At 38.0% G+C, this 13,542-nt stretch overlaps 1 protein-coding gene across 4 annotated transcripts in view; it reads left to right on the top strand.

The window, feature by feature from the left end:
* The window catches only part of TAF2 (TATA-box binding protein associated factor 2), a 78,862-nt gene that overhangs the window by 31,096 nt on the left and 34,224 nt on the right, over positions 1–13,542 (top strand). For all 4 annotated transcript variants that reach the window (XM_020872154.2, XM_070477466.1, XM_020872155.2 and 1 more), the window contains 8 exons: positions 283–418; positions 2,907–3,061; positions 3,707–3,821; positions 4,183–4,292; positions 5,788–5,853; positions 7,196–7,448; positions 9,025–9,165; positions 11,933–12,043. In XM_020872154.2, coding sequence (XP_020727813.2) covers positions 283–418; positions 2,907–3,061; positions 3,707–3,821; positions 4,183–4,292; positions 5,788–5,853; positions 7,196–7,448; positions 9,025–9,165; positions 11,933–12,043 — 1,087 coding nt within the window. The remainder of the gene's footprint in view (positions 1–282; positions 419–2,906; positions 3,062–3,706; positions 3,822–4,182; positions 4,293–5,787; positions 5,854–7,195; positions 7,449–9,024; positions 9,166–11,932; positions 12,044–13,542) is intronic.

Genomic DNA, 13,542 nt, shown 5'->3' with positions numbered 1-13,542 from the left:
TGAATGAATTTGGAGAGCACTGAATTATTTACACTTGGTGTCTTCCTGCCTAAGAGATGTTTCCATTTATTCAAATTTTCCTTTATGTCCTTTCATAAAACTTTATAATTTATTTATAGTTAAGTTTATTTTTAGATGTTTCCTAGTCTTCGTTGATCTCACACTAAGAATTTCTCAGGTATTCCCATGAGGTTTTTGGCTTAGTATCTTGATATAGCCATGAAATTTATTATTTACTTCATTCAGATTTGTAGCACTAACTAAGAAAATCTGTTTTCTTAGCCCAGCGTCCCATCTACACTTCTCCATAAAGCATCCACATACGCTCTCCTGGGAATACTACACTATGTTTCAGTGTAAAGCTCACCTTGTGATGAGATTAATTGAAAATAGGATCAGTATGGAATTTATGTTGCAAGTAAGTATTAAAGAACTTAATAATTGTAAAGAAAGATCTGTTCTATATGCATATAATCTGAATACTATTCTGTAGACTAGGAATCAGGGCCTCTGGCTTTATAGCTGAAGTTCAGTTACTAATTAGCTGTTTGTCCAGTAAGTAAACTGTTCTTTTTTTTTTTTTTTTTAATTTACTGAAAGATAATTGCTTTACAGATTTATGTTGTTTTCTGTCAAACCTCAACATGAATCAGTCATAGATACATACACATCCCCTCCTTTTTGAACCTCCCACCCCATCCCACCCCTCTAGGTGATAGAATCCCTGTTTCAGTTTCCTGAGCCATACAGCAGATTCCTGTTGGCTGTCTATTTTACATACGGTAATGTGAGTTTCCAGGTTACTCTGTCCACACATCTCACCCTCTCCTCCCCTCTCCCCACGTCCATAGTCTGTTCTCTGTGTCTCTTTCTCATAAATTCTTCAGTGCCATTTTTCTAGATTCCGTATATACACGATAGAATACAAAGTTTATCTTTCTCTTTCTGACTTACTTCACTCTGTAAAATAGGTTCTGGGTTCATCCATCTCATTAGAACTGACTCAAAGGCATTCCATTTTATGACCGAGTAATATTCCGTTGTGTATATGTACCACAACTTCTTTATCCATTCATCTGTTGATGGACATCTAGGTTGCTTCCATGGTCTAGCTGTTGTAAATAGTGCTGCAGTGAACAATGGGATACACATGTCTCTTTCCATTTTGGTTTCCTCAGGGTCTGTGCCTAGGAGTGGGATTGCTGGGTCATTTGGTGGTTTTATTCCTAGTTTTTTAAGGAATCCCCATACCATCTTCCATAGTGGCTGTATCAATTTACATTCCCACCAACAGTGCAAGACCATTCCCTTTCCTCCACACCCTTTTCAGCACTTTCTGTTTGTAGACTTTTTGATGAGGGCCATTCTGACTGGTGTGAGGTGATACCTCTTTGTAGTTTTGATGTGCATTTCTCTGATAATGGGTGATGTTGAGCATCTTTTCATGGGTTTGTTAGCCATCTGTATGTCTTCTTTGGAGAAATGTCTGTTGAGGTCTTTTCCGCATTTTTTGATTGGGTTGTTTATTTTTCTGGTATTGAGTTGAATGAGCTGCTTGTATATTTTGGAAATTAATCCTTTATCAGTTGTTTCATTTGCTATTAGTCTCTCCCATTCTGAGGGTTGTCTTTTCACCTTGCTTATAGTTTCCTTTGCTGTGCAAAAGCTTTTAAGTTTAATCAGGTCCCACTTGTTGACTTTTGTTTTCATTTTTATTACTCTAGGAGGTGGGTCATAGAGGATCTTGCTTTGATTTATGTCATAAAGTGTTCTACCTATGTTTTCCTCCAAGAGTTTTATAGTTTCTGGTCTTACATATAGGTCTTTAATCCATTTTGAGTTTATCTTTGTGTATGGTGTTAGGAAGTGTTCTAATTTCACTCTTTACATGTAGCTGCCCAGTTTTCCCAGCACCACTTATTGAAGACGCTGGCTTTGGCCCAGTGTATGTTCTTGCCTCCTTTGTCAAAGATAAGGTACCCATAGGTGCATGGGTTTGTTTCTGGGCTTTCTATCTTGTTCCTTCGATCTGTATTTCTGGTTTTGTGCCAGTTAACGTATTCTTTTTGTTTGTGTTTCCCCAGATGTAGAGTGGGTATCAATACTTGATCCATGCAGTGCAGGGTTTTTATGAAGATAAGATTAAAATGTGAGGTTAAAAGTAAAACCTAGTTATGCTAGGATTTTGTGTTTGGCATTATTTAGAATGTTAAAGAGGAATATATTTTCAGCAGAAAAAAGCAAATTTATTCAAAAGATGTTTATTTTTTCTGTTGCTAAGTTCTCCCTTATGTTTAAGCAAGCTTTGATGGAACTTGTGGAGATGTTCTAGTTGAGGTAATAGAAGCCACTTGTATTATAAATGCTTGGCCTTTTTTTTTCCATTGATGATATTCTTAGAGGTAAATGAAAAATAACTTTGTAGTAATCTTTTTGAAAAAGCATTTCAAATTTGCCTCAAAATTAAGTTTCTTGAATCCTCTACCCTTCACCTTGCCTTTGAAGAACAAGTATCAAGTGAGAGGTGGTCTGTAAAGAGGCAGTCCACTTCTTAGAGTGGTATAAATCCACATGAAGGTTCTCAACTTCTTAAAGCTCATGGCACAGTACATTATAGATGTATATTATTATAGTTCCTAAAAACACAGTGTCATTGTCTGGCCAGGACATCGTTAAAATTCAGTTATGTTTAGAAGAATAGTTTCGTAGTCTGGCTGTTTAAATCTTTTCATGCTTTACTGCTCATAGTTTTTAACTAAGACTATGAAGTCTATGAAATAAGATGTGAAATTGTTGTCTTCTATGATTGTCTATAATAAACTTACATTGCAAAGTGGGAATAGTACAGAATTGAAAGCAATGTATAATTGTGTTACACAGACACGCTAAATGATACTTTCTTACAGGTTTTCAATAAACTGCTAAGTTTGGCTAGTACTGCTTCATCTCAGAAGTTCCAGTCACATATGTGGAGTCAAATGTTGGTTTCCACATCTGGATTTTTGAAATCCATTTCGAACGTCTCTGGCAAAGACATCCAGCCTTTAATAAAGCAGTGGGTGTATCCTTTTCAGCAGTAGTTGAGTGAAGGAGGGAAGGTTATTTGTATAAGGGGAAGAAGGAAGAGCTCTGGAGGATAAAAGGAGGCAAATAATGGTAGATGTTACCAGGAACTGTAAATCATTTCCTCGGAGGTGCCAACTAGTCACTGAGGTGCGCACATCCATGCACATCTGTATTCGTGAAGTTTAGCTTACTTTAAAGTACCTTTTAGTATGTGGTGCAGCAGTAGGTTTGATGATGAGGGAGGTGAATGATCCAGCGGACAGGCTTGCAGGGTCACTGTAAGATGCAGCGGTCTGATGGCTTTTAGGTGTGGCTGGGGCTTGGCACAGCTTGCATGCTGTCTTGGAACTTTTCGGTCGTTACATTTTTTCATTTCAAAGCACTTTCTATATTAATAACCCTGTGGAGTGGTTTTGCTTCTTTCAAAAAAACTTTTTTTGAAAGATCTTTTCTTTTAAATCTGGGAAAACATTTTTCACAGGAATTTTGAATGCTTTGCCACCTGGTTTACAGTGGAGTATGCTCTTAAGCTTTGAACTGATGGGAATGTGTTTGAAAATTATGATGACCCTAATGAATAATTTATTTTTTTTAGTACGTGTTCATTCCAGTTTGCAAAGATTCCTTTACAGTTCTTCAGAGACCAGAGCGGAGTGGTAAAATTTTACGGAAGTTTTGCCTTTAATAGAAAGCGAAATGTCTTAGAACTGGAAATAAAACAAGATTATACATCTCCTGGAACCCAGAAATATGTGGTAAGTTTTTTTTCCAGAATGGCCTTTCTGCACCACTTTCTGCCCAGTTTAAATAAAGGAAGGGCTTATGGGTGAGGAGCTGGTTGGAACTTTCATAATGAGATTTCGTTTGCAAAGACTGAAATTGAGCAAACACCCAGTGTCAGTGAGGGAAGGAGGGCTTGCTTACAGAGGTCTTGGGGAAACAGTGTCTCCCAGTTCCCCCCGCTGGCACCAACTGCCCTTCTGAGCCTGCACATGCAAGTCTTACACAGTGTTGTTGAATATCTTGGTGAATGTTCCTTGCATGTAAGAGAACACATGATTTGTTTGTGTTCTTTTTTCCTAGCACTGTCTTTGAGCAGCATGTTTCTTTTTAAAGGGGCCGCTTAAAGTGACCGTACAGGAGCTGGACGGGTCCTTCAACCACACCCTGCAGATCGAAGAGAACAGCCTCAAGCACGACATCCCTTGCCATTCCAAAAGCAGGAGGTAGGCACCCTCCGCAGTAGAACCCCAAGTTGTTAGGTGGAGGATGCGTTACCTACCATCTTTCTTCCCCATTTTACTTCCAAGTTAGCATTTCTGTTCTTGACAACATTTTTATCCTTAGAATTAAACAATTACTTTTTTTTTTTTTTTTTTTAAACAATTACTTTTAAAATTTAAGTATGAGAATCCTTATTTTGTAGGAACAGGGGGATGTAGAATGGAAGTTTGAGTTTTGGGAGCCAGGAAAAATTCAGGACAGATTGCTTAGGGTTGTTCTTCCTAATCTCATTGGATTAATAGCTATTGAAAATTTGGGGGAAATGAACATTGACTCTAAAGAAAGGAGCTGAGTCCATATGTCATGAAAAAGCCCCTGCGTTCTCTTCCCGTGTCTACCCTCCCTTTTCTCCATGTCACCATGACCTTAGGCACAACCCAGATGTCTTTCTAAGGCACATTGCCAGCAGTAGTTCATCTTTTATTTAATATGCTTTTTCTTTACCACTTTTTTTTTTTAACTCAGCACATACTCTGACTAGTGAAAAATGAGAACATTTTTGTTCTTTGCTGGAGGAGTGTGTATCAATGTCAGAATTTTAGGAACAAAAGTGTTTTATTCATGACTGCACTTAGGTCATCTCAAACAGACAAGCATGTCAGTTGATTTTGAGTCCTTTAGAGAACTTGATTCTGAAGTCTCCCTGTAATCATTCTCTGTGAAAATTCTTTCTTAGTTCAAAGGAGATCCTTCTTCTTTTTGTTCTGTTCTCCTTTGACATCGGGAGCATCTGATTGCTACGCTTTTCATCACATTTCCTTAGTTTTATTTCCTCCGTAGTAACAGCAGGTCGTGAGGAACAGAAGCAGCCTGTGCTCTCTCTCCCCATTTGTATTTGTCCTCACGTGACCACGCGTTTAGTGTAGGGTCCCGAAGAGGTCATTGTTCAGGAGTGACTTGCACGGAGGCAGTTGCTTTTGTTTTGGCTCATCATAAATCTTGTGCATATTGATTAATTATGCATGTTAATTCCTCCTGTGAGGATGTTTTGTAGTTAACTTCTTACTTCATTTCATATAGGGTCTCACCTTGCGTGTATAGCACTTGTTCAGAATTATTCATTTCTAAATTCAGGCCTGTGTTGTTTTTTTTAAATAAAGCATTTCTTTATTGTAGATCTCTTACCTTCTTGTATAAAATTTCCAGGTACTGGTTCTTTGAAATATGTATATGTTTTAAGCTGACTTTTAATTAGATATTTCTGACTTTTGTTAAACATTGATCAGGAAGACCTTTTAATATCGTTTATTTCATCCTCTTCAGTTTCAAAGTAGATAGGTTTTGTTGTGTTTAAATTCCATTATATTTTCCATCTCTTCCTCCGTAGAATATCTTTCAGCACTACATGCTATTTTTAATTTGAACTTCAGCTGCTCTTTACCTCTTGTCAAAATTGGAAATGTCAGAATTTTCGAACTTACTTTTCGTTAAATGTAGGAATAAGAAGAAAAAAATTCCACTGATGAATGGCGAAGAAGTTGACATGGATCTTTCTGCAATGGAGTAAGTTAGTTACTTAAATTCAAAGATACAATATTTTCTGCATTCTCATTTGTCTTATACTATACGTCTAAAAGTATGTAAATGTTCTGAAATTGATGCCGTTAAAACTTTCAAAAGGCAAAAGAACCCTTACATTGATAACAGATCAGACGTAAGATTATAATTAATCAAAGAGAGAAAAGTAAATCTAGCCTGATCCAGATAAAATTCAGAGGAAATAGCCTTGAATTAGCTTTCTTGCTTCACTGGTGGTCTCTAGAGAAGTGCTTCTAAGCTGAAGTGCCTGTACAGTACTTGGGGATATCCTTAGAATTTAGTTTCTGATCCAGCATTTCACTTGTTGAGTCCTGACAGCTTGCATTTCCAGTAAACTGTCTGATGATACTGGTTTTCTTGGTTTTTGGACAGAGCCTCAGGGCACTGTGAGGCCTCCTTTGTTTGCAAAAAGCAATTTAAATATCATTGTAAATTTTTTGTGGTGACATTTACTGATTGACAGCATTTTATTTTTAAATATAATGTAGCTCAAACTTTATTTTGCCCATCCATATTGTGCCTGTGTATTTTTTTAATGCCTATGTATTTTATAAAAATATATAAGTGCTTTATAAAAATATAAAATATCTGTAATTGTTTCCTCACTTGGGTACCAAATATTACTGCTGTTTATTACACAGCTTATATAATCTTTTCATATCAAGTGTTTCACGTATATTAAGTACCCAGTAGTATTTGTTGAATTGTATCAGTATTTCAGGTGCTGTTCTTTTGTTAAAAGAGACTGGTTTTTTCAAAACTGTGTTTGTGACTTTGAGAACTACCTGAGGATAAATTTGTGCTGTGCCTCTGAACTATGATTTCAGGACTTTCTATTTGATAATGATCATCATGAGACTAGCATTTTTAAAAAATATTAAAAGTCAGTGAAACAAATTAATTTAGTAAATTAATAAGTAAGTTCAGTCACAGATTGATTTCTAATAGAGTGGCGTTTGTAACCATTGTCAGGTGTTAAGCTTTAGGAAATAAAATGAAGAAATTTGGTCCTGTTTTCCCTTTTCACACTGTGTAGTCACTAATAAAGTCCCCAAATTATTTTTTCAGGTGGATTTTTTTGTTTCATCAAGATTTATATAGGTTAGACATATAAAACTTGAAATTCATATTAGATATAATGAGAAAGTTGTCGGTGTGATTTTAAAAAAAAAAAATGAATATAGTAAAACTCCAGGCAGTTTTGAATACAGCATGGAGAAGACAATCCGGTTAATAAATGCTGTGTGCTTATTTTATAAATATATGAAGTGGAAAAGAAGGAAACGAGCCTGCTCTCTGCTTTCAGTGCTGACTCCCCTCTGCTGTGGATAAGGATCGACCCGGACATGGCGGTGCTGCGGAAGGTGGAGTTTGAGCAGGCCGACTTCATGTGGCAGTACCAGCTCCGCTACGAGAGGGACGTGGTCGCCCAGCAGGAGGCCATCTCGGCCTTGGAGAAGTTCCCCACTCCCGCGTCCCGGCTTGCCCTCACGGACATACTGGAGCAGGAACAGTGTTTCTACCGAGTGAGGATGTCTGCCTGCTTCTGCCTTGCAAAGGTGACATTATGTACAGTGGAAAGAAAATAAGATGGCTAGTGCATTTAAAAAAACAACCCTGAAGAGGAATTAAACTTCTCTGCAGTCTTTCATTTTACTTGGTGTGATTGGTCTCCTTTGCCACATTCTTTTAACAAGGCCGATTTGAAAGAAACATGTTTTGACCTGAAGATAAATTGTGCACTGAAGTTTTGTGACTGTCAAACTGAAAGATTTCAAAACCAAAGAGAATTTTCCCCATTTTATTGAATTACCCTGCACATTGTTAAAGCAAAAATGTAAGCAGTTCCTTGGTTTGAGGGATGTTTTACCTTGTGGTACATGAGATTCATTCATTCATTAATTTATCCCACTATGGTGGTGATTTCTTGTTGGTTAGAGCTTAGTATTCAGTATAGGGATATGGATAGATTCTATCATTTAACATTCTACAAAAGTTAATTTATTAAGAAAAGTAAATATTTTTCTTTAGATCCTTCAAAAAAGAAAAGAAACATTTGATGATAGAATAAATGAAAATCAAAAAGTGCTGACAGATATTTGACCAGAAATACTGGGTTCCAGGTCTTTAAAAGCATCTTGATGATGAGTTCATTCCCATGTATTGACTCTCTTGCTTTCCTCACTGCTATATCCACTTGTCCAGCATTTCAGCAGATTATAATGATTTATATTTGTTTCACTTTAATGGTAAATAGTGACTAGTTAGACCCCTTTATCTACTCAGATATATAAGGGAAAATATGATTTTCTTTGATAATCATCTGCTGAGGGTGTAATTTTATTGCTTCTGTAAGTTCTTGTAGTTCTCACATGCTAAATCCTTAGCAAATCTGTAAAATTATAGCCTGTGTTATTTAAAGTTAATTATAATTTCATTCTTTTCAGCTATGGTTTTTATACATTATTAGCTTTCTTGGTGGCTCAGATGGTAAAGAATCCGCCTGTAATGCAGGAGACCTGGGTTCAGTCCCTGGGTTGGGATGATCCCCTGGAGAAGGGTAAGGCTACACACTCCAGGATTCTGGCCTGGAGAATTCCATGGACAGAGGAGCCTGGCAGGCTGCAGTCCATGGGGTCACAAAGAGTCAAACACGACTGAGCAACTTTCACTTTCAAAGCATCAAAAACAAGATGTATTTTCTTTGTAATGTGTTCTTACAGATTTAAGTGGTAGGCCTATATTTGTATTATTTTTCAGTTAGAGTAGAGTTAAAAGCCTTATTTAAAGTGCATGGTGATGTTTCTGTCTGATTAAAATATTAGAACTTATCTGCCTGAATGGACAAATTTAGAAGTCTTTGCAAACAAGATTTCTTAAAACGTAAAAAGAATGCTCCAATTTAGAGATTAACTAATAGAAAATAGTTACACACGTACATAGAATTTTAGGAGGGGTGAGTTTATATATTTTCTTGGAAATGATAGTGAGATGCTGAAATATATTAAAGTTTTAACAATTGAAATCCTTGGAAATGAATCCAGTATATTGATAACTTTCAGAAAGCTATTTTATTTATTTAAAAATACATTTGCCATGGTGATGGAAATTATTCCATTTTCTAATTATTTGCAGATTGCAAATTCAATGGTGAGCACTTGGACAGGACCACCAGCCATGAAGTCGCTCTTTACTAGGATGTTTTGTTGTAAAACTTGTCCAAACATTGTGAAAACAAACAACTTTATGAGCTTTCAAAGTTACTTTCTACAGAAGGTACAGTTGCCCTTCTAGTTTTCTTATAATTATTTTATGCCAATATCAGTATGTATTCATTTACCTTGAGGACTCTTCGAATATTATTTACTTTCTCACAGATTATTTTGTCTTTTTTCTCTTTTTGCTTCTAAAATACTTTCCAAAGTTTTGATTGTTCTTTGGTTTTATGAACTGTGTGCAAGTGACTCACTGTCCACATTAATACTGAAGTCAATAGAAATGGATGATTTGACTTTTTGGTTGGTTCCCTGGGGGATGGAGGTATAAGTAAGAAGTGGATGATTTGATTTTTTGGTTGGTTCCCTGGGGGATGGAGGTATAAGAAGTGGATGATTTGACTTTTTGGTTGGTTCCCTGGGGGATGGAGGTATAAGTCAGAAGTGGATGATTTGACTTTTTGGCTGGCTCCCTGGGGGATGGAGGTATAAGTCAGAAGTGGATGATTTGACTTTTTGGCTGGCTCCCTGGGGGATGGAGGTATAAGTCAGAAGTGGATGATTTGACTTTTTGGCTGGCTCCCTGGGGGATGGAGGCACACGCAAGTCCTTCTGATGGCTGTCCCTGTCGAGTGTGGACAGCATTTCTGGGTCAGAGACAGTGCAGCACACAGCTCCGGCTTAGTCCTGGCTCTTCTCCTCACTGGCAGTTTGCAAGAGGACAAGTCTTTCAACTCTAAGCCTTGGTTTAGTCATTTGTAAAGTTTACCTTTTTTAGAATTAAGTAATATCAAGCATGTGAAGGGTTTTACACTATATTTTTATCACATAGTAAGTTGTTTACAAATGGTAATTTAAACAGTGGTGGTGTGATAAGTCACTGTTCAGGAAGCGGTGTGGGATTGGCGGGGTGGTCAGTGTTTGGACAGCTTGGAAATCACTTGTGAAATATTTTGAGTAACTTAATAATAACGAAGGCAGAGGTTAGATTAACTAGATTGAACTAGAAGGAGGAGTAAAGTTGAAGAGTATGAGAAAAGGAGATACGTTAAGGATAAAGCAAGGCTGAGAAAGGGCACTTTAGGTTTTATTTTGTGTAGAGGGAGAAAAGGCTTGAGGCATGTCTGGCACAAAGTGAAGAACCAGTGGAGCAGATGAAATGTTCACGTGGAAGCAAGTAAATACGAAAAAGACAAGATAGAGCAAATTCTAGAGTTGTTAGTAGTGGGCAGGACATAGTTGGAAGGTTAATTTTAGAAAAGATAAAAACATCCCATTTTCTGAGGCAAGTAGGAGCCAGATTAAATGGAGTGGTAGGTGTTGAGGGGGGTGTTAAGCAAGGGGCAGTCTGTGTGTGAAGGAGGGAGGTGGGCGAGGGTTACTCAGCCGTGGGAGCGTGGGAGTCATGACGCCTCTGCAGTGGATGTCATCAGCAGAGCAGACTCAGGAGACCTGGGTGTGAGGAAAGCCAGTGTTGGTGCGATCAAAGAAATCTGAGGCGTCTGCTATCTATCAGCTGAGCCTTTCGTAGTCCTTGAACGTGCTGCTCAGCTCTCGGTTATTGCCGCTTCACTAACGTGTGGCCTGGAAGCGAGTTAATTTCCGTGCCTGTGGAGCACGTCCCCTTCGCTCTGCCCTTGTTCTTCCACGGGCCTTGGGTCATTGTGCAGAGTGGGAGTTGTGACCCATTAGTCAGGCAGTCATGAAATCAGTTTGTAAGTTGTTTTGTTTTTGTTTTTAAACAAAATAAAACAATAGGCAGTATCAGAATGCAACACATGTAATAAGGGTAGGTATAAGTTGTTTTGGTTTTATTTTTTAGTTTGTATATGTGACTGTGTGTATGTGTTCAGTTGGAATATAAACATATTTCTTAATGTGGTTTGCAGTCAAAAAAAATTGGAGAAGCCAGTGCTTTCAGACCAGTTCACCTTTCACATAATACTTGCAGTGCCAGAGAAAAGAATGAAGATTCGTGCTTAAATTTAAGTCCTGTGTCTGTGAAACAGAATCTTGCCCTCAGTTCTTACAGCCTTGGTAACACCTGTTGGAACAGTGACCATCTGCTGCTTCTGCGCCTTCAATCTAGCAAAGGAGCCACGCTACATTTTGTCCACCAGTTTAGAGGGTATAGTTATTTTGATCAGAAGAGAAAATAGTTCAAATCTCTCTGTACTGGGGACTGTGATGTCCATTGTTTGTGGTTGTATCTTGAGTTGGAATAGCTCTGCTCTGCTATTCTGGTAGAGGTTACCTCTGTGGGTCAGGCTTCCACCTCCTTAGAAAACTTGTCTATGAAAATTTGAAAAGGGGGAAGTTGGATTTCAGGTAATTTACCGTTTTTCCTTAGGCTGAGAACAAGGTGGTACTGGAGAGTCTGTGTGTCTTGAGACTAGTAGTTGAATTCTGCTGTCTGCCATATGCCTCTAGCCACTGTATCTGTTAACCTTGAAAGTGGTGCTCAGCAAGCAGCTAGCTGAAATAAGCCCCCTTATAGACAGTGGGGTACAGACTGAATATGGTCTGTCTGATGCTAAAACCCATGCATCCTTTTTCCTCTGTAAATCACAGAGCTGCATTTGTGTGACGTGTCCCTGTTCCCGCAGGGGGGCTACTGAGTCCCCCCAGCTCTGCGGCTCTCCCCTGGGGCTCCTGCTTAGCTCTCTTGCTAGAGCATTTGAGGCCTGTTCCCATGGGAGGGGTAGGAGCCGGGGGGCTGGGCACCTGGACTCCCTCCAGGTACTGTGTCAGCCCCAGGGCAACCCTTTTTCAGCATGCACTGCATTGAATTATAGTGATGAAAATTGAAAACAAAATTTTTCTTCTAGACTATGCCAGTTGCAATGGCCTTACTGAGAGATGTTCACAACCTTTGTCCCAAAGAAGTCTTAACATTTATTTTAGACTTAATCAAGTACAATGACAACAGAAAAAATAAGGTATGTTACTTTAATGTTAATAAAACTAGCCAGTGATACTTTGTTTTCAGAGAAATATTTAGACTATGAAATCATTGTTATGTCCATGGAACTTGAAATTTCTAGAGATAGAAACATTTTATACAAATATGATTTATTATAGTAACCAGATATCCGAAAACCAAGATTGGTTGATTTTTAAATGTTCCTTTTACCTGTTATAATGTGGAGAGAGTAGCGCATCAAATTTTGGGAACTCAGCTGATGTTTGTTTTGGTGAAATCTGACACCGCAATTTTATTCTTATTGCTTTTTTCTTCTATCAGAAAACAGTTCCTCTTGGATAACTTGTTCGTTGATGAATTTTACTCTTTTCTTTTTTTGAACCATAATGTGTGTTCTAGTCACAGTTTAATAAATAGCTATTGAATGCCATGCTTCAAAAGTTATTTCACCTTACTCATTATCATTCTAACAGTCGGCAAGTGTTTTTGAGAGTTTTTCCTATGCTAGGCAGTATACCATGTTAAATAGAAAAAGAAGGCATAGCAGTTGCCATCTCACATTGTATTTAAACATATATTTGGGACTTCCCTGAAGGTCCAATGGTTAATACTCCACAGTTTCACTGCAGGGGGTGCAGGTTCAGTACCTGGCTGGGGAACGAAGAACCTGCATGCTGCACAGAGCAGCCAGAAACAAACAGGAAACTGCAGAAGAGCTGTGTGCCTGTGACAGTCTGATTCTGGGCCTCAGGGTTCAGCCTAATGAGGAAGCCCAGCAAGGCAGCAGCTAGGTTTATCACTGCTAAAGTGGGGGTGTGTGGACACAGATTTCTGGAGAGGAAGTAGTTATCCACAGTACCAATGGAGCTATAAATATACTTGCGGAAAACTTATAAGCATTATTTAAGTAATCTCTGAATACAAATAACCCTGCTGATAGAATTAACTTGCTTGCTCCATGTTCAAATTTCTAGGCCAGTACATCTGATTTGCTGAGTTTAAATCAAGCCATACCTGGATTGCTTTCAATTAAATTTGTCTTCTTGGAGTCGACTGGGATATGGATTTAGAAGTTTTTGTTCGTTTTGGGGGATAGATTCCTCCATTTTCTCTGCTTTTGCTGCAACTCTTATTGATGTCTTCTACACCAGCCCTCCAGCTTCCTTGTGCTTTCTTTCCTATTTTTTAACTTTTTTGCTCAAAATTTCGAGGTTTTTTTTTTCAATTTTATATTCCAATTTAATTTTGATTCTGATTCCCTGCATATTTCTTTCTCTTAAACATGTAGTATTCTGTTGGAAGGCATATCATTGGTTACTTCTCAGACTCTGTTAATGACAGCTTTTGAATTTTCTTCCCTCTACTGGTTTTCTTTTCTTTGTATACTCTTTATTTCCTCCAAGCTGCTTTCCCTGCTTTGTTCTGGTCTCTCTTTCTGTTGATGCTTTTTTCAGATATCTGGTGACCCTTGTCTTAGATGAGAGTGAAACACAGAAACAGCTGATTCAAAACTCT

This window comes from Odocoileus virginianus, chromosome 15, assembly GCF_023699985.2.
Source record: "Odocoileus virginianus isolate 20LAN1187 ecotype Illinois chromosome 15, Ovbor_1.2, whole genome shotgun sequence".
NCBI lineage: Eukaryota > Metazoa > Chordata > Mammalia > Artiodactyla > Cervidae > Odocoileus > Odocoileus virginianus.
This window is presented reverse-complemented; position numbering and strand designations above follow the sequence as displayed.